Source organism: Dreissena polymorpha, chromosome 12, assembly GCF_020536995.1.
Source record: "Dreissena polymorpha isolate Duluth1 chromosome 12, UMN_Dpol_1.0, whole genome shotgun sequence".
Classification (NCBI taxonomy): domain Eukaryota; kingdom Metazoa; phylum Mollusca; class Bivalvia; order Myida; family Dreissenidae; genus Dreissena; species Dreissena polymorpha.
The window spans coordinates 61,044,044-61,065,147 of NC_068366.1; the positions used below are offsets into that span (position 1 = coordinate 61,044,044).

Consider the following 21,104-nt stretch of genomic DNA (forward strand, 5'->3'; position numbering starts at 1 on the left):
AGGTGTATTGTAATGCAGTAAAAAGTGACATTGGTGTTTAGGTATAGCGGACGGACGTATATTATGTGCATAACAACGAACAAATTGACAGGTAAAGTGATTCGATACATGGAAAATGTTATACAGTGGTAAACAAAAGGGCTAAATATAAGCACAAAATGCAGCATAGTTTCTGCATCGTCTACACATGTAAACAAATGCAGATATATTTAAGAAACAAGAAACATCAATACTAAGATAGGTCCCAATTATTTTTGTTTTTTATTATAAATATTTCCTAATGGTATACCCGTATTTAATTGTCCTGAATTTAACTGACACATTCCTAACAAAAACATAACTTATAAAAATATCAAAGGGCCATGGATAACATATTAGCAAACGCGTTGTATGCATATTTTACCGTTTATTAAATTCCTTATTTTTCAGAATATCAAATCAATTAAAATACTCTCAGTACTATTTGCACAGTTGATAAAAAATAAAATTTAATGTTAATGAGGATGCTGATAGCACCGATTTGTAACACAATATTCCATCCATGCTTTCAAACGTGTGTAATTTTAACTGCACACTTGTAACATAATTGAAGGGTGGAAACGATGTAAGATGTCATTGTCATATATGAAACCATACAACACCATCGAATAATTCTCATCGTACCGCCATTGTTTGTTTGTGAAGAAACGAACATACGTTTTCAGAGAGAATCTGATTTTTTTCAGTAATGTATGCGCATCTCAATTGTAATTTATCGTTTAAAAATGAATCAACAAGGTCATGCCAAGTTCTAATGAATTAACTTTTGTTATTAAATGTCGTTTAAGGAATCTTTTGGTATTGTATTTCAAGAATATTGGACGTTTCTTTCTTACTTCTTTATGAAGTTAAATCTAAAGTCTGTTGCAAAGTGTTCTGTATCAAATTGACATCATGCTACATGCGTCGTTATGAAGTTTTGAACATTAATAATGAGATTAACACAATACTGTACATCGTGTACGTCTATCAACATAAATGTATCTATATTCTCCAATAACATAATCTCAACATACCTGAAACATTCCAGTTTTTACATGAAACTTAACTAAAACAAATAGAATACATACGGTTTGGTTCCCATTCGTGCAGTATATTTTATAGTGAACAATGATTCCGTTACGGTCTCTTTCAATTGGTGGATCCCATGACACGTACAATTTTCTTGGCTTCTGAAGATCCTTTTCCGCTGTTACATTTAGATTCTGCACCTTTCCTGGACCTTAAAAGTAGACATTCATAAATACATGCCAATTATTTAGAGATAAACCATCGCTATATATATTTTTGTTCATGTATTGATGTTTTGCTAGTGTTATGGATGATGCGAAAAGGGAAAGACAACAATTATTTATATATACGTCCTAAATTCCGTCAACGGTGGTTTACATGCATGATGTCCTCATATTCAACCGTATATTTGATTTGTGATTTGGTAAGATGCTTTTGATATATAAATTCCATGTATAATATAGTCGATTTTATAAACTTGTAAACTTTTTAACATTATTAATCAAGAAATATATCCTTTTGAAATATCGACCATGATATATCTTACCCTCAATCATGTGTGTACCTAACTTATTGCACTCTTGCCGGAAAATCAACTTTGTAAAATATGTTTTAAGTTTTGATACAAATTATATCTACAAAAAGATACTTTTAGCAAACGGATTATTCTTAGGGTAAGCATGCTTAAGTTAAATCAAATTTGTCGCTAGTAGAGGATTGGTAAAAAAATTCATAAAATTGTAATCGCAACAATCAAAACCAGGATCACGACGCTTTTCATTGTATAAATAATGTGTCAATGAGACATATATGAAATAGATCATTTGTCATGCATGTATATTTTTACAAATACTTACGATCTTCTGCGGTTTTGATTATAACAGGAGTAGAATTGTGTCTATAATTTAGGTTGCCATACGCTGTTTCAGCAATCACCTTTATTGAATAGCTCCAAAACTGATCAAGGCCAAGCACCACACTCGTATCGGCGAGTTCATCTAAAGTGAGAGTTATCGTCAAGTTCTATATAAGGAGTTTGTCAATAAAATACAGCAATGCTGGGAAACACCTAAATAATCGGAAAGAGTGCCGGAATTCCTGGATTCTCAGGACAACAATACTTATCGTTTCGATAAAGAAATAAGAAAAAAAAACGTTAAATACATCAGCATCAACGTATTCAAATTATATTTCGGAGTATGTGATTATGCATAAATTCAAAAGAAACGAAATATTTCACTCAGACCAGTTCTTTGACTTCTTAAATTGTATTTGGTCATAATACGAAGCAAGCGTAATGATGCGATACATGCATGTCTTGTGTATTGTGGTTTATATTAATTGAAAATACATTGATAGAACAGAGAGGCGCGCATTAAGTTAGTAAGTACATCGATTAATAAATGAAGTCTGATTACTCATTATAACTCGTTAAAGCTCAATTATTCAATGTATGTATAGTTTCTAATCTACAATTTAAGATGTAGATCTATTGATTTTTGTATCATTCCACTGTACATGTTGGCATTTTTCAATGCCATGAGACTCAATAATTTGTTTTATCCCTATTGACTTAGACTTTAAGTTAAGATGAAATATCGCGATAAGATTCGTTTCATTTATAAAAATAAGGCCATGGGCAGATTTATATTTGCCCGTTGGATACAACTAATGACCAGCTCATGACGTAAATGTGCTAATATTTTCAGTTATAAAACATACTATCACGACATATTAAAGACGGTTATGTATAATATAATATTATATGTAAAGATTATTTCACGGCTCTGTTGTGTCATGGATTCGTTTTGGCACAGCTACTGAAGTGTTGACCCGAGAACGTAAGCCCGGGAACCATGCCTCCGAAGTTGTGGCTCTATGGCCCCATTGCACACCATAGCCGCGTCTTAACATATTTATTACATAACTCTAACTCATAACCACTGCGTAATTTCGCACAATTTATTTGATTTTTGGATTCAAAGTTTGTATCGTAATTTCTATTTGAAAGTACGCCAAAAGGACGTCGACTATGTATGACGTTTTCATTCATACCGATTTAAGAATATAAAACAAGTTAAAACGCATATTACTTACGTACCATCAACAAAGGTGGTGTGAAATTCACGAGATTATAGATTTATTGTAGTATCATGTTCATAAATATGTCAATTTAATAAAAAATAGTCTGCTTAAACCATTAGCGAATTTTTACTTTGCTTATGACATCACTTTCAGTTCACAAAGGCGCGTGAAAACAATCATGTACCAGACAACAACCGGTATTGAAAATAAGGAAATAGAAAAGCTATATCGGCAAACCGTTTGTGTATGCCTGACCGTTTCAAAACCGTATCAAAATAATAGCAACGTAATCATGTTACTGTCTATAGTAAAATACGTAATACATATTCAAGAAATAAAGCTCTACTTTTTCTGTATTATGTATTATAATGTTTATCGGTTACCTGTCCACCATCCAACATGTGTTGTATTGATAAACTCAATGGATGTATTGTGATAGTCCGTCGCTACAACCGTGTACTGTGTTGGCCCCGTGAAGTTTAACGCTCTTTTCCACCTAACCTCAATCGAACAACATGTGACATTACCTGTCGTTACATCAGATGGTGAATCGGGAACTGTGAAATATGTAGGTATACATGTACATGTAAATGTAAATAATGACCATGTTTTGCCAAAAGCGTTTCCTTAAATAAAAGATCATTGGATTGTACCAAGATTTTGTCTCTTAGTTACTTTTTGGGAGTTTCATAAGTAACACAAACATAATGTTATTATTAATATGCTGGTGCTTTTTCAGAATTAAAAAAGGATGTGTATGCATCATATACTATATATATTAATAGCACTAAGTAAATATATAAAACAATTATTTTAAACAAATAGTTACATGTATACCGTCTATATCGGTTTGAAATCGGTGCGAAGCATTGTAAGTTCCGTTCCCCGCCGAGTTGGCTGCTTTTACGCGGACGGAATAGTTTCTGAATGGCAAAAGTCCGTCCAAAACTATGTTTCTTTGATCTATTTTCCACTCTTCAAAACCTTGACTTTCACCTGCCGTGTTGTTCAATTCCACAAAGTAAGCGGTTAATATTCCATTCATATAACAAGGATCCGACCAGTTTATTGTTGCATTGTTTGACGTTACCATGGCGCTTGAAATGCTGTCGATATCACTACTAGGCCCTATAACAAACAACAGCAAAATATTAAATCAAAATATTATGTCCGTTCATGTCAAGCTATGTTTCAAGACATATGAAATGAAACACGTAGAAAATGTTTCCTTATTACTAGTATTAGTCAAGCTACACTTGCTAGGCTTTAAGTTTTATCTATTTTCAGTTTAATCCTTTCTTGTCAATGCGAAGATGGTCTCAGTGAATTGACAGAACAAACAATCCGTGTGCAATGTTTTCAAATTGTAGTTCGTATTTGACATAATTATTTCATCGTATTCATTTTAGTAAAATGCTAACCATTAAATATTATTAAAGGGAAGACAATCTTTTATTCTGACCTTATATTGGAAAAGTGACGGTAGACGTGTAGTCTGGCGTTACAAATGAAATACGAGTATTCTGTTTGAGGCAAGATTGATGTTTATAAATGTCACGTTGTTGTTTCCCCTATGAATTGATCACTGGGCAACCATTTTTCATCACATTATTAAATCAAGGGGATGAATCACCAAAGTTGTTCGCTATTGCATAATCTTAGACGAAACTTGTTTTTCAAAATTATATTATAGCTTTTTAAATTGCAAGTTTGAAATGAACACAACCCATTCAAATTTATACAGAGTGTGTCTTAACGCACAGGTCGAGATGTGTGTGCACTGTTTATCTTGATATTTATGTTATACAGATAATTTATACAAAATAACAACAACATGTCTCTTTTTTGACGTTCTGAAAACATTAAAGTCTCTATAACGCTCAAAATCAACGACAATTTCACTAATTAGTATTTCGTAAAATAAAGTTAACACCTTAACAATCAGTGTTCCTTATAGCAATAGTCAAAATTTAAACGCTAGATGTGGTATGATTACATAGATTTTTGTGGATACAAAATGCTCGTTTTTATTTATTTGTGGCCACAATTAAAGTAACATTACTATTCAATCAACGAAAATTTCGTACAATTGTTCGTAAAATAAACTTAACCAATTAAAAATCAGTGTTCCTTGTGGCAATTGCCGAAATTTCAACGTCAGATGTGGTCTGGTAACATAGATGCTTGTAGATACAAAATGCTCGTTTTTTTATTATTGTTTTGCATATCTATTCATACGACACATGAACACTCCAATGGTGTTCGTGTGTCGTATTAATAGATATATTCGCGGGAATTAATTGTGGCCACAAATAAATAAAAACGAGCATTTTGTATCCACAAAAATCTATGTAATCATACCACATCTAGCGTTTAAATTTTGGCTATTGCTATTAGGAACACTGATTGTTTAGGTGTAAACTTTATTTTACGAAATACTAATTAGTGAAATTGTCGTTGATTTTGAGCGTTATAGAAATTTTAATTCCCGTGAATATATCTATTAATACGACACACGAACACCATTGGAGTGTTTTTCTCAATTAAGAGCGTATTACGTATCTTTATGAAACATCATAAAATAGAATTTATATGCATACAAAAATACATTTTTTTTTTTTTACTTCACATAATGAAATAATGGTTCTATTGATCACTTAGTAAACTGGTATTGAGTTTTTCCCTTTTTCTACCGTTGAACAGAAAATGAATCGGCAGTGTGTGTGTTTATAATCCTTTCAAAAACACACACCGTATCAACCGCTTTTATTAAAATCAAGCTACCATTGGCTGATATAATGGACCGGCGTTGTTTGTACCGGGGTGATAAGTGGGGTTTTCTAGCGAAATCCGGGATCAGTCCATTGCGAACCTTCGAAAATTTCCCAGCCATATCAGAAGCAGTACTACCAGAAAGTAGTCAAGCGATATCGGTTACGCAAAATACGCATAAGAGTGTATTGCAATCTCAACATCAGATTGTTATTCAGCAGTCGTCTATTAATAGCCTCAGATTTGGAGTGAACTGTGCTGCGGAAAAATACCACTTGCCTGAAGTAGTGCGTATTGACTATTTTAATCATCCATAAACGGACTCTTCCGCGACACGTATAGCTAAGAAAATGATTTTGACATTTTATATACATGATCCTTTCATAATTATTTTCATTTAACACGATATTCATATAATGTTTCAATTTGTAAATGATTGTAGTTCAAGAACTGAAACAACGCCGCGAATTATTTCTCGGCGCGTATGCAGGCAGTGATCAGGTTTCGGGTCATTATCAAAACTGGCTTGCAAAACTTGCTCTTAACCTAAGTTGTTCGCAAGCGAACAACTAATAAACCACACTCTTGTAAAACTTGGTCGTCTGATAAATTTAAAGTTATATGTTTTTTTAAATAGTAATTTTCTTAACCATTGGTATTTTCATTTCTTATTCACTAAATGTTAATTTACTGTCACCTCAAGATCACGTAACTTTCATATACGAGTTGCCAGATCGTATATAAAGTGCATATGCGTTTCGTCTTGTACCTATATTATTGTACAGAGTTTGTCATCTGTTAAGAACATGGGTTACTTCGTAATTAGCAGTACAACTGATCAATAACGTTAACGTATAGGCCTATTCACACGTACGCGAATAGCATTAAGAAATTAAATTCCACGAAACAAATAATATAACTTTGATGTTGCCATTCCCCGTTGACTGTTCATAGTTTAACTTACAAATCGACACAGGCATTGTCGACAAGTCATATCCCATAATACGTAGGAAGAGACATTACAATAATTTCTCTCTGTATATATGTTGTTTGTAATGAATCGAATATACAACACAATCTAATTTTGAGTTGTATGCACGTAGATGGGTCGAGTGTAAATCAACTTAAACTATTTGTGACACTTGACCTAGAAAATTTGACTTTTTGAAAGGTTGACTTCTTTTACGAACCAAACCAAACCGTTCGATTAAATGAAAGAGATCAATATCAATTAATTTTTGTCGGACAAACATAAGACCATACAGATAAGTATTTTACTTACTCTCTTCTATAGTCGAAATATCAACGGTGTCAGAAACGTTCCCGGTACCAACGCTGTTAGAAGCGTTGATCCATATACTGTAATTCCAGTGTGGGTAAATACTGTCCATCATAGTATATGATGTGCTGTTAACGGGTAAATATTTTGACGTGTAGCCACCTAAACCACGACAAACACGCTCTTTGAACATGTACGTGATTGTGTATTTCAACACTATTCCATTTCTTTCAATCGGCGGCTTCCATGTAAGTACAATTGAATTTTTGCCTATGTCAACGGAACTCACATTAACTGGTTTCCCTGGAACTAAATACATATATAAGCTTTAAACGTAACGGGAAGCAATTTCGTGTTCATTTGCAATACGGAATCAAATCAATTTGAATATTATTTTCAGGACTCACACACAACTTTCAAACAAGCAAACTCACTCAAACAAAAAGAAATGAAATCTTATTGTATCTTATTTTAACAATGAATTTATATTGTATGCCGAATATAATTTTTAACTGTACTTACTATCTTCCATTGTTTGGAATATATGTATAACCCCCGGTCCTTCTTTGACTGTATAAGCTAAAATCGTATACGTGTAGTTTCTAAATGGGTGCAAGCCCGTAACGTTATCAGAGAAAGATGTACGGGATTTGTTGAACTCGACTGTTTTGCTGATAAGAACATCCTGCAACTTTTATAACAAGACATATTGCATGAAAGAAATACGTGGTATTGATTTTCGCAGACGATTACAAGACGCTATGTTAAGGAATCGATTAGAATCTATATAATCTGAAATTGAGAAAATTGTAAGGATTTTGTAATGCTGAACAATTGCATAATTTCATTTTTTTTTAAAATCAACATCTTGATCGGGTAAATGCCATTAAAACTACAGCCTCGTAAAAACGTGCTTGCATAATCAATTGGTAAAGGATTTTTGTCGTTTCATACAGAGGTTTTAAGATTGAATTCCAAACGGGGCATCTGCTATCCTGTTTTAAACACATATTTTCTGGTTATTTGCTAAAATATTTTTTATTCATATGATTAACTTTGTTAATGTCTTTAAATGCACAAAATACCGCAATATGTGAACAAGAACCTTTATTTGAAAAAAAAACGTTCATACATAGCGAGCTCAAGCTAATTTTATGTAACTATATACTCACAATTGTTTGTGATCCTGAACAGTCGATGCATTGCCACAGAGTCGCAAATACAAACGGAGTGTCTTCTGTCTTAATAACAGAAACATACTGACGTATAATACCGTTTCTTAACTCGGGAATTTGCCAACTTAATGTTACTGATGTCGAATTGAAATCAGACACATTCGCATAAGAGACAATCCCTGGTGCTGAAAAGGGAATGAGCAATAAACAAAGAGTTTGTATAATCAGATAAAGTAAGATTATATTTAAAACATAGTACTGACGGTTTAGGGATGGCTCGTCCGTTCAATGTTTTTGAGCTTTTGTTCAATGTTTTTTCTCGCTAATATGAGGAGGTAAAAGAGATTTGTTCTTCTTACATTAAACCGCATATTTGCGTGTACGCATTGTAAGAGTAAAAATCAAAGGCATCTACACAAATGAAGCGTCATGTTATTTACTTTTTACTATTTTGAACAACTTTCGACAATGGCGTAACTAAATTGCTAGACTAGGGCACGATTCTCAGCAGGCAACTACTCAAATTAGTTAATGTCTCAAATTTACACAGATTCACAAAACTCCAGTTGTTAGAAGTGAATTTACTTAACGGTCGGGAACAAATACTTACATATAAATAAAAAAAATACAATCGTTGACAAATAATTAATTTTCATTGAAACAAACGTACAGCACAATTGCGGTTGCACACCACTAGGACCGAACGAGCACACACAACACAATGCCAATGCAAGCTGAATTTATACTATTTTATCGCTTATCAAAAACATTTGACAAAATCTTAATAGATATTTGTCTTTATAAGCGCTTATTTAAATGGAGCTTGATAATACTTGATAAAATAAGGACGAACTTATGTACATGGCGTATACAGGTTATTCATTACATTATCATGAAATATGAAGCTGCATGAAATATCCAAAAGAATACCTTCTTCGCTTGTGCTATTTTGCAAGTGTATAAACATATTTTCTCCAGTAAGATTTCCATGTTCGTAATTCATGATATAAGTTTGAATATAGATAGTGCAGAATGTGCCTGGGTCTAGTCCAGTACAAGATGCCGACGGTAAGGAAGACGATGATGTTGGTGTTGTTAATTTGTTTGTATTTGGGCTGCTGCAGTTGCAGCTGACGTCATAACCGCCAGCATCTTCGGGAATTACAGAATCCCACACTAAATGAATCGAGCTGTTTGTAATTAATGTGATGTTCACGGTCTCTGTTAAAACAGGCGATGGTCCTGAAAAAATAGCATTCACGGATACATCATCTTTGAGTTCAAATATAACATCTCCAGCGCCTGGTGCACGTATGATATCAAAAATAATTTCAAACACACATAAGGGGTATCGATACTTGTGTTAAAACTAGTTTTATATGTTTGCGTTTTATGAATTCATTATAACGGTATGTTTTGATAGATTTACGTCATTATACAACCATAGAAACGAAGTATAAACGAAGTATTAATGGAATAAAAGCATACTACGGTTTAAATTTCAAAAGCATGCCGAATAATTGAATAGACAACGTACGAGTAAAAGTGTTGACAGTAGCATATCGTTCACTTGTTATGGACGATAACACTGTAAATACTCTGAATGTGTATCTAGTTCCAGGATGAAGATTTTCTATTAAAGCCGACGTTCGATTCTCACGCATCACGTGTCGTTCAGTGGCATTGTTATATCGTATAAGATACCCGTCAAACGAAGCATCCGCGTCAGTTGTCAGCATAAGTTCTATGGAGCTATTTTGAGAAGCTTCCAAAGTCGCGTTTGGTGGTAATGGGGCTAAAAAGTTAACTTGATGAATATACAACTTTTCAAACAATGCAACATAAATATAGACATAAGTAGCATCATAAACAACAACAATAATAATAATCATGATAATAATAATAAAAATAAAAATAATAATAATAATGATAATAATAATAGTTGTAATAGTAGTAGAAGTAGTAGTAGAAGAAGTAGTAGTAGTAGAAGTAGTAGTAGTAGTAGTAGTAGTATTAGTAGTAGTAGTAGTAGTAGTAGTAGTAGTAGAAGTAGTAGTAATAGTAGTAGTAGCAGTAGTAGTAGTAGTAGTAGTAGTAGCAGCAGCAGTAGTAGTAGTAGTAGTAGTGGTAGTAGTAGTAGTAGTAGTAGTAGTAGTAGTAGTAGTAGTAGTAGTAGTAGTAGTAGTAGTAGTAGTAGTAGTAGTAGTAGTAGTAGTAGTAGTAGTAGTAGTAGTAGTAGTAGTAGTAGTAGCAGCTGCAACAGTGGTAATACAGGTAGTTGTAGTAGTCGTTGTAGTAGTAGTGGTGGTGGTAGTAGTTGTTGTTGCTGTTGTTGTAGATTAAGCCATCTGACTTGTTGTTGTAATAGTATGTGTATTACACGTGTAGAAGTAGTAGTTAGTAGCAGTGACAGCAGTGGCATAAGTAACAATAATGATAGCAGTAGCTCTAGTAGAATTAAAAAGATCATCAGCACCAGCAGAATAAATATCTGCTTCTTATAATGTTGTTTGTGTAAATGTTTTCCCTGGTGCTGATGTAATTGCAGCATTTTATACCTGTTATGGAGTAAATTGGTTCAGACTCTTTGCTTTTTGTAAAGTTGTCCAGTACAGCTGTTACTCTGATGGAATAGTTAGTTGCACCCCTAAGTTTATCCACAACGAGAGAAATATTTTCGTAATCTCCTGTTTTATTGGATATAATTATGATACAGCTTTCTGTACAAGCAAAAATTTCCAGATGACTGAAACGATCGTCTAACATGTGAACGTTGACTGTAAAATTGGTTTCAAAGATAAAACCCATCGGAACAGATACGTTCGTCGGTGTTGATGGAACTGGAATGATACAAATTTGGTTGCAAACAACAAATAATGTCATATGTTATATTAATTGTCTGTGAAAAATACAATTGCATGTATAACTCTTGTTTCTTACAAAACAGTATATTTACATACATTATCCAATTATTGATATTTCACAAACATAAATGCTAGAATTAAAATGTCTTATTCGCTAAAGAGACATAGAACCGATTATGTCCATGATATTATATGCGTTCATTCAACACACTCCAAACATATGAAAAATCAATACACATATTTTGTTTTATCAAACTAAATTTATACGTTATACATAAATAACAATAGGCATAACTCAGATAAAACTAAAACAATCATAGTGTCATTTATTGTATGTTACACGGGGTCATATGCTCATAAATTGCGAAATGCCATAGTGTTTGTTTTAAAGGTAGACGACCTAAATAGCATGAACATTTATTGCAGAATCTGACGACTGCATTTAAAACGCGGCGCGTTGTCAGCTTCAAAAATTAAATTACCTTCTTAGCCAACTCATTCAAATAGTCCAAACGGAATTCATTTTACCTGTGTGAAAGCTGACATTCTCGCAAATCCCACTGCTAACCAAGAATGTATCGTCTATTTCCTTTTTAGCCGTTCTAAATGAAAAAGTATAGAGTGTTCCCGACAGAAGTCCATTGACTGCAACAGTTGTGTTTTTGCTGACATAACAATATTGTATCGTAAGATCACAGTTTCCATTCGTGCTGTTTGTTGTTCCGTTACTGTGCGTGTTTATTACATAAAACTCGAATGTGTGGTCATCCGTTATATTGGTCACACTAAATATCACCTGGTTATGTGTAACGTTCTGTATATCGAATCCCGTAGTACAATTCGGTGCTGTAAAGAAATCGGGAATATAACATTAAACTGATAATTCTGCCAACTATAAAATATTAAACAAATTCAACACGCAATGTTTCTTTTGTTTTAAATTATTTATTTTGCTTCTTATTTGAAACGCGCGAACGGTAAATTTAAGAGGTATTGAATTTTTGACTTAATGGTAAACACTTTTTTAATATGATGTATGCGTTTTTATCTTGCTATTAACAATTTAGTTTCTGCTGCTATTATTTAAAAAAATGTATTGTGACTTACGCATAGAATCTGACGGAGTCGTTGTCGCTTGTGTCTCATGTGTGGTTGTTGAAGAGGCATGTGTTGCTGGTGATGTTGCTGTTGTCGTCAATTCTGATATGATTGTAAGGGAATCTGTTATCGTCGATGTTGTTGCTGAATACGCCGATGTCGATTCTGATGTGGTTACTAATGACACTGATGTGGATCCCGATGTATTGGCTAAAGATGCTGATGTTTGCGAGTCCGCTGTAATTGTTAACGACACTGATGTAGATTCTGGTGTGGCTTCTGATTGCGCTGATGTCGATTCAAATTCGCTTGCTAACGACGTTGATGTCAATTCTGATGTGGTTGCTGACTGCGCTAATGTAGATTCGGATGTTATTGCTAACGACGCTGATGGCGATTCTGATGTGGTTGCTAACGAAGCTGATGGCGATTCTAATGTGGTTGCTAACGAAGCTGATGTCAATTCTGATGTGGTTGGTAACGAAGCTGATGTCGATTCTGACGTGGCTGATGATTGTACTAATGTTGTCGATTCTGATGTGGTTGCTAACGAAACTGATGTCAATACCGATGTATTTTCAAACGACGCCGATGTCGATACTGATGTGGGTGCTAGCGACTCTGATTTCAAATCGGATGTGGTTGCTAACGACGCTGATGTCATATCGGATGTGGATGCTAACGACACTGATGTCGATTGTGATGTATTTTCTAACGACGCTGATTGTGATGTGGATTCTAACGACGCTGATGTCGATTCTGATATTGATGTTAACGACGCTGATGTCGATTCTGATATCGTTTCTAACGAAGCTGATGTATTCGATTCTGTTGTGGCTGACGACGCTGATGGCGATTCTGATGTGGTTGCTAACGAAGCTGATGGCGATGCTGATGTGGTTGCTAACAAAGCTGATGTCAATTCTGATGTGGTTGGTAACGAAGCTGATGTCGATTCTGACGCGGCTGATGATTGCACTAATGATGTCGATTCTGATGTGGTTGCTAACGAAACTGATGTCAAAACCGATGTATTTTCAAACGACGCCGATGTCGATACTGATGTGGGTGCTAGCGACTCTGATTTCAAATCGGATGTGGTTGCTAACGACGCTGATGTCATATCGGATGTGGATGCTAACGACACTGATGTCGATTGTGATGTATTTTCTAACGACGCTGATTGTGATGTGGATTCTAACGACGCTGATGTCAATTCTGATATTGATGTTAACGACGCTGATGTCGATTCTGATATCGTTTCTAACGAAGCTGATGTATTCGATTCTGTTGTGGCTGACGACGCTGGTAGCGTTTGGTCTGATGTTATTGCTGACAATGCTGGTGGCGTTGAATCTGGTATTGTTGATGACGATGCTGGCATCGCTTCCAGTGACAGTGTTGCGGTTGTATTTGTTTGCAAAGTAGGTGTTGTTGCTGTGTTGACAAATGCAACGTGGACGAAAGTTGAAACCTTTAAAAATGACAATATTTATAAATCTAGAAAATGGAAGACTTGCCCGATTAGTAATAGTAATTTCTATTAGACAATATTGTGAAACTGTTACCTCTATGTTTGAATGTTTAGTTCACACTGTTTAAGACATATGTAGCACAAATTGTCCTCAATATTTAAAGTATTCATGGGTTTGTTTTTAAGATAAGCAGACGTTGCACAACGATCCACGATTCTGGCCGTTGTATTATCAAAGATATTGCAATAAAAAAAAATACGTTACGAAATGTTCGCACACAACAATATACATCGATATTCAAATTATAATATATGTTCTTAAACTAAAGGAAATTATAATTATATAAATAAGATTAATAGAATAAAAAATATAATTAGACGCCAGTCATAGAATTTGGTCTTAAGCAATTATATTTATTATAAAAATTAGAATGTCTCACATTTGCCGTGTTTAAGTTAATAATAATGGCCCCAGGCCTCCATCGGCAATTACTTAACGCAACCTGATTAGTAATTTGCATGCGTAACAATCGTGTATGGATTGTTGAAGTTTGAAGCTAATCGTGCTGTAATAGGTTGCGTATAAAGTAATATAAATGTAAGAAGACTGCAGGCAAAGTAGAGCTGGATACGAATACATATACGATATCACTCACCAATATATGTTTTAATATCGCTGATATTGTTTTACAGAAAAATAAGATACATATATGCTTTACTAAATACGTCAGCATATAAACAGAATACTTACGATTAATAAATTGAGTGATAGTTTTCTGTGCATGTTTAACACAATTTCAATTCCGTGTTTATCTGAAAGAAAAACAATCCATTCACATCCATACGTTTTTATAATGCGACAATGAAATCTTTTGGATATGCAGTTCTAATTAATAATATCTTCTCCTATGTACATTGAACAACACGTTATCGGTACTAAATAAACACAAGCAAATAGTTTGAATCACAGGACAAAGGGTTATTATTACGGCGTAGGTGGCTAACGACCTTTCCACTGTAAAACAGTTTGTGTTATTGGACTCGACTAGTTTAGCATTTCACTTTCCTTATACGTCCTACTGTCATTGTACTTTTGCAAATTCATATTGTGCCTTCACTTTGATTGATTGGTGTGATGTTAAGTTATATGTTTTTATCCCATTATCAGACGTGCATTGACGGTATAACACCCCATGGAATAAACTAGCCTCTATCCCACCTTGTTGAATAAACCTATCGCGTACACGGACTACGTTTTATTCTATATCTGAATGATTTTTCATAAGAAATCTATAGGGTTGAAAAAACTGAAGGGTATTTTCTTTGACGAATACACTTTGTCATTGTCATTTTATCAAAGAAAGTATATTCAGGAAGACTAACCCGTTTGCAACAAGTGTTTCAATGCTTAATATAATTGCTACGGATTATCTTGTGTTTGGGTCACAAACTACAGGATATTAAGCCTAGATCCAGACGCCATCAAAATCCGCAGAGTCCATGAAAAAATAAGGCGAGTGTAGTTTTTTTGATAATTTATGTTAAGAATGACTCTTTCTGTAAATCTACATGTATATGTATGTTGACATCGAAATCATTTTTACCATGAGCAATCGCCGCCATATTGGATTTTAATAATTTTCATTCGAAAAATAAAATGAATTATATTAAAGTAATATATTCTTTCCGCGGTCGTAATGTGTTACAATTTGCACGCTGCGTAAAATTGAATCGATGCATATGGTGATATTTTAACTCGTTTTACAGTTTTTGTGTGACATCTGTAAAGACTATTCTTCGTACCAGAACAAATACATTCTATATCACTACGCATGGTTACATTCGTTAGATATAGATTTTAGCGCTTTCAAGAATGAATTAAAATTGTTGTCACGTGTATTAGATCTATTAACGTTTATTAGATCTATTAATGTTAAATGTCACGTTGAAAAAAATCAATAGGATAAATAGAATACTAGGGTTAGCGTTGAATGGAGAGAAGTTTATGTTACTCGGCTCAAACACCGAAAGCACTCGCCAAGGCTCGCACTTCCGGTGTTCTAAGCCTCGCAACATAAACTTCTCTCTATTCAACGCTAACCTAGTATTCTCTATTAACGATTTAAGATTATATTGTTCTTATTTCCAATAAGCAAACAAGATTGTTATAAACTGAAACTTACAATAAATAACAATATTTTATTATTTTTGCGCTTAAGATCGAGCAGTTGCTGTTGTTGTCGAATAGTATATCTTTGATCTATTACATATACTTGCACAATAGAGTAGTTTAGTAATAACATGTTTTCGTGAATGTTATGTATTAGCTTGTTCAAAGATAATACTTCCTTGGCTTATTTCTACTTGATCCGCATCAGTGACAATTAAACATAAAGCAAATAAACGGAGCTTGAAATTTTAATTGTTAAACAATAACTGTCGATTTAACACTGTAAAGCGGTCAATGAACAGAAAAATAAATTCGATAGGTCGTCAGTAAAGAACAAAGATCCCTTTAGCCGATTATTTAGATTATAACTTTAAACTTTTTCTGGTACAATGTTCATAGAGTTGTTTCAACTTTTGATTCAAATTGTTCTTCTTCTTGGAATATTGGTAAATAAAAAAAATCATTCTGACAATGTTTGAACAAGTCTTGTTAAGATAAGAAACAGGAAAAGTTTCTTTATAGGTGTAAACGATTCATCAAATTCGTATTATTAGTCCCAATGGAGAAAGAACAATACAAAATAATTATTATTTTATTAATTAAAAGGCAAAAACTATAAGTAGTTTAGCATTTTTTTTCGAGGTTAACGAGTTCTCAAAATCTCCAAGTTCAAATAGTATTTCATCAATTTTGGATAATTTATTTCAATTTCTCATAACAAATAATCAATTCAATCAAATAGAATAAATTCTTAAAAAATCTTTTGACCTGACAATAACTACATGCCAATCTTTTCAGGGTTCTGCATAAAGAGTTACATGAAATTCAAACATTAAAAGTTCATGAGAAATCGCCGGAAAACTATGTACTACCCTGAGGGCAATAACCATCCAACCTCTAAAAAATCGGGTAATTTGATGTAAACTTTCACCACATTAATATATTTAGGGTCTGAAATCTTGCGAGTAATCATTATTATTCAAAGGGCCATAAATCCATTAAAACAGTATGAGCAGAAAAAACTTACCCTATTCCACTTTACAAAATTACGGAATATAATGTTTAATAAATCGGATCATTAGTTAATAGGATATTGGAGGAAAATGAAGCATTATGAGAAGAATAACAATTGCAGCAGTACGACTACATGATTTGCGAATTTATTTCCTAACAGGATACTTCTATAATGCTTCACCATATTCGGATCATTAGTATCTGAGGTATCGCACGGAAATTTTGAATGACGAATTGGTGTACGGAAGGACGCACTGACATTGAGTAGGCGGAAATAAATTTGCGGAAAATTATTTTCATAACCCAGCAAAATCAATTCTATACAACCTCGGACGGACCAAGCGGCCACTATATACTTCCACCTTAAGGGAATGATACAATAGTGTCTTGCTGACCTTACACAACTTATTCTGACCCATAACATGTGTCCATGATTAATATGCAATAGTGCACATATAGTCGAACATCAAAGAAACTCCCAACACATTATTAAAAAGACAATTGGCTATTAAAAGAGACAAGAGAATTGACACGTTAATCCTGTGAGATTCAAAACAATAAAAAACGGTGTCAAAAATATACTATTAAATCTGGGACAAATGCAAAGGCAAGAATCATCAAACTTGGCTCAACATTCATAAAAAAACACACATGTAGTTTTAATCATTTAACGCATTTACTATCGTAATACAAATTAAAACACAATAAAGGAAATAATAATTCGATTTTATAGTACTATATTAAGAGGTAATATTGACCAGAGAAACAGAAAAAAACTATTAACTTAACAAAAAGGAATAACAGGATAAAAAGCTTGTAGCACCGTAAAATCGTATTGTATCTCAAACTTCATTAAAATCACCGTGTTTGTCTCAGATCAGCTTATTTTTCTACTTACCTGTTATTAAACTCTTAAACTGATTAAAGCTTTTTCTTATATATGATAGCTGAATTTAAATACGTGATTCCTTAAAGAAGGTATGGTGGATACAGGTTTTCTTTGATTACAAATAACATAATACATAATGATACACCTATTTTTAAGATGTATTTGATGCTAAGTGTCTACAGCCATGTCACTTACCTGTTGAAATAACCCGTCCAGTACCCAGTTGCTTACTCTAGTTGATAAACAAATAAGCTCCAATAATATCTCCACTAAACAAGCTTACCAACAATAACGCCTGTTTTATATCACAAGGTAAATGTATCAACGTCACTGATCACTTCAATTGATTTATCGTTTAAGTGCGGTTATGAAAATGTATTTAATCAAGTAAATGTTCTTCTTTTAAACACTCTACCTATAACGAACCTGAATGTATGTATCGACGTGCTATATACCGAAAATATGTTTTACAATCTGTGCAAATCTCTTATCAGCAGGAAGTTTTGAACGATCGTATCATTTGAAAAATCGCCAAACGAAAACACGTTTACGAAAGGAACCTATCTTAGATAGTCTCCAATTTGTCATTTTTTAAATTCAAGTTTGTGGCTATATGATACACACTGTACGAACATTTACGTTCAGTGTATTTTACGAATGATCCTACGAAAGAAAAAATAACAAATGGTGTAAATAATATGTTATGCTTAACATAAATTCTTAGTTGAGAATCACTCAAGTACTCGATCCTATCCTCCTGAGCAATGTTTGTGGACGCTATTTCTCCTTCGATGTACATTTAATCTCTCCTTTATAACAAAAATAAATTCCTAGAAATTTAGCTTTAAAAAAAAGATTGTTGTTTTGGAAATGCGTTTTATTAAAACATTGCAGGGCTTAACCCAAATATTGTTTACAAATGTTTTAAGAATATCACAGAATACAAATTGCATGTACACAATTATTATCTTTATGCCACAAGAGACTAGCGTGTGATTTGTTAAGCAATATTAAGTCTCTTTTGAATTTATAACAATACTCTATAAATGGTGCGTTACATGAACGGGCATATTACTTCCTACTTAACACGGTAATTATATGCACACAAGAAGTAAGTTCGTTGAATACATATGAATACTGCTCCGAGTCACACTTAGATATATTCATGAGCGTCTTATATTGTAATAGCATCCAGACGAGAAAGATGTCGCTAACTCCGGAATAGTCTTCGAGTCCCAGTGAATATATTCCGTTGATCCTAAATACTGTTTGTGAGAATTACCTAGTTGTGCATACGACACTTCTAGGTAGATTTCACAACTTACTTATAAGTGCAATCGTCTTCGTAAGTCGGAGGATGTCCTTTTAAACCGAGCATATACGATCTCATTACAGTTTTGTTCAAAACTGATTAACGTTGATGAATACACAACTAGGATACACATTTTGAATAAAAAGTACCAGAAGGTAACCGAATAATGTTTTCTTAAATAACATATAATTTTCCACTGTACCTTGGAGAACTCGTAAATGTCAACAAAACAGGTTATATTGTTGGGAGATCCCTTAGTAGTCTATGCAGATCTGTACATACGACATATAGAAACAAGTTTGTCGCTGGGAAAAATAACATTTCGGTCACGGCGAAAACTTAATTTTTCATTTTTTTAAAGTAAACTATATTCGATCGATAGCTCACTGCGGAACACAATGAAACGCAGTGATGTCGCCGTGTCGAATCGCAATGACAGGCTCCATCAAATATGTTGATAATAACTCGAGCCCAGGCGTTATCGGGCAATAAATCTCACGGTGGACCACTGCGATCGAGGCTCAGTAATTTTTGGTGAATTACAGGAACATGCTCATGTGAATAAACATGTGCATGCATATATATTGTTTTTATTTGCATTTAGTATTTCATATTTACACTCTTTACATAGTCCGTTGACGTGTCTTACATCGAGCGTGAATATAGATTGCGTTTCATGGTTCATGTTTTGTTTCAATTGTCTCTGCATGAAATTTCACTTGTTAATTTAATTTACAGGTTTGATTTTTTAAGCAGTTCGCAAATGCTTGCTCCTTCGTGTACATAATATATATATATAGCTTGCCAACAATTTCATTAAAAGATGTTGCATGTAATTTGATATATTCTATTGTGACATGGTTTGCTTAGAATATATGTGTAAATTTGAGACATCGGAGTAAGTATTCTATTCAGTGATATTGTAATATAAGAGTCATGCGAAAAGAACATGTTTCATGTTGGTGAGTGACTTTTTGTATACCTGCGCTTTCTGTATAACAAGTTTACATCTGTAAACAACGTATAACGTAAGGAAACTTAGCATGATGCTCACTATTGATTTACTTATAATATGTAAATCGATATTTATCACAATATTAATATGCATATCATTAAGAAAAACATACAAATCTTAGCTTCGATTTATGTTCATGTAAATCACTGTTTAATAAAATATAATTGTTTATACAATATGCACAGTCTCTATAAGAAATGTTGATAAGAAATCGCGGTGTATTGAACGAGTCATAATATTAGATCGAGCTTTTTTAAAAGTGTTTAACTTTTTATTTTAGGTTCGACCAAGAATAAGTTTTTCTGAAAATAAGGACGTCATAACAACGATGACGAGATTTTTATTATTTTTATCATAAACATTTATTAAAATACATAATATTACAATTATGAGTTTTTAATACATGTATGTAGTTATATTTTACATGTCCCGCATTACGATACAAATAACATGATAAATGCGATGTCTTCATAATTCTACAATATCTATAAAAGATGAAGACTTTGATGTTCACATCCATTTTACACATAACAGACTTGTACAGATGGTATTTGCACGCCTGTTCTAACTTCTGACAGTATTTTCTATAACAATCACAACAAATATGCACATTCTCATCTCCTCGCCGAAAAGACGGTGATATATTTTGATAGTAGGTTAATTGATGATTACAGAAACTCTAATCTGACATTCACAAAAACTAATTACAAACCAAAGATCTTTTATACTTATAATACATATTTACCACAATACTCGTTCGATTACGCTTTTCTTTAACGTATGTGACAAAACGAACTTGTTAGTTCATAGAACAGGTATATACATAGTCATTTGCAAACATTACACCTGATTTGTTTTTATTAAAATATGACTGAATGTTATACTAACTGTGGAAGTTTCGAATGTA

The 21,104-nt window shown here is 33.4% G+C and overlaps 1 protein-coding gene across 12 annotated transcripts in view; it reads right to left on the reverse strand.

Moving 5' to 3' along the window:
* LOC127853269 (receptor-type tyrosine-protein phosphatase eta-like) overlaps window positions 1-21,104 on the reverse strand; it is a 91,335-nt gene that overhangs the window by 11,967 nt on the left and 58,264 nt on the right. For 2 of the 12 annotated variants that reach the window (XM_052387627.1, XM_052387621.1), the window contains exons 1-14: window positions 18,066-18,329; window positions 14,549-14,610; window positions 12,333-13,797; window positions 11,754-12,071; window positions 10,920-11,201; window positions 9,899-10,156; window positions 9,292-9,603; window positions 8,359-8,546; window positions 7,709-7,877; window positions 7,190-7,495; window positions 3,973-4,263; window positions 3,519-3,692; window positions 1,908-2,048; window positions 1,110-1,261 (exon numbers count right to left, since the gene is read on the reverse strand). In XM_052387627.1, the coding sequence (XP_052243587.1) occupies window positions 1,110-1,261; window positions 1,908-2,048; window positions 3,519-3,692; window positions 3,973-4,263; window positions 7,190-7,495; window positions 7,709-7,877; window positions 8,359-8,546; window positions 9,292-9,603; window positions 9,899-10,156; window positions 10,920-11,201; window positions 11,754-12,071; window positions 12,333-13,797; window positions 14,549-14,581 (4,089 nt within the window). In that variant the 5' untranslated portion in view covers window positions 14,582-14,610; window positions 18,066-18,329. Of the gene's footprint in view, window positions 1-1,109; window positions 1,262-1,907; window positions 2,049-3,518; window positions 3,693-3,972; window positions 4,264-7,189; window positions 7,496-7,708; window positions 7,878-8,358; window positions 8,547-9,291; window positions 9,604-9,898; window positions 10,157-10,919; window positions 11,202-11,753; window positions 12,072-12,332; window positions 13,798-14,548; window positions 14,611-18,065; window positions 18,330-21,104 lie in introns of those variants that run through there. The other 10 variants (XM_052387624.1, XM_052387626.1, XM_052387622.1 and 7 more) reach the window with 10 other exon arrangements.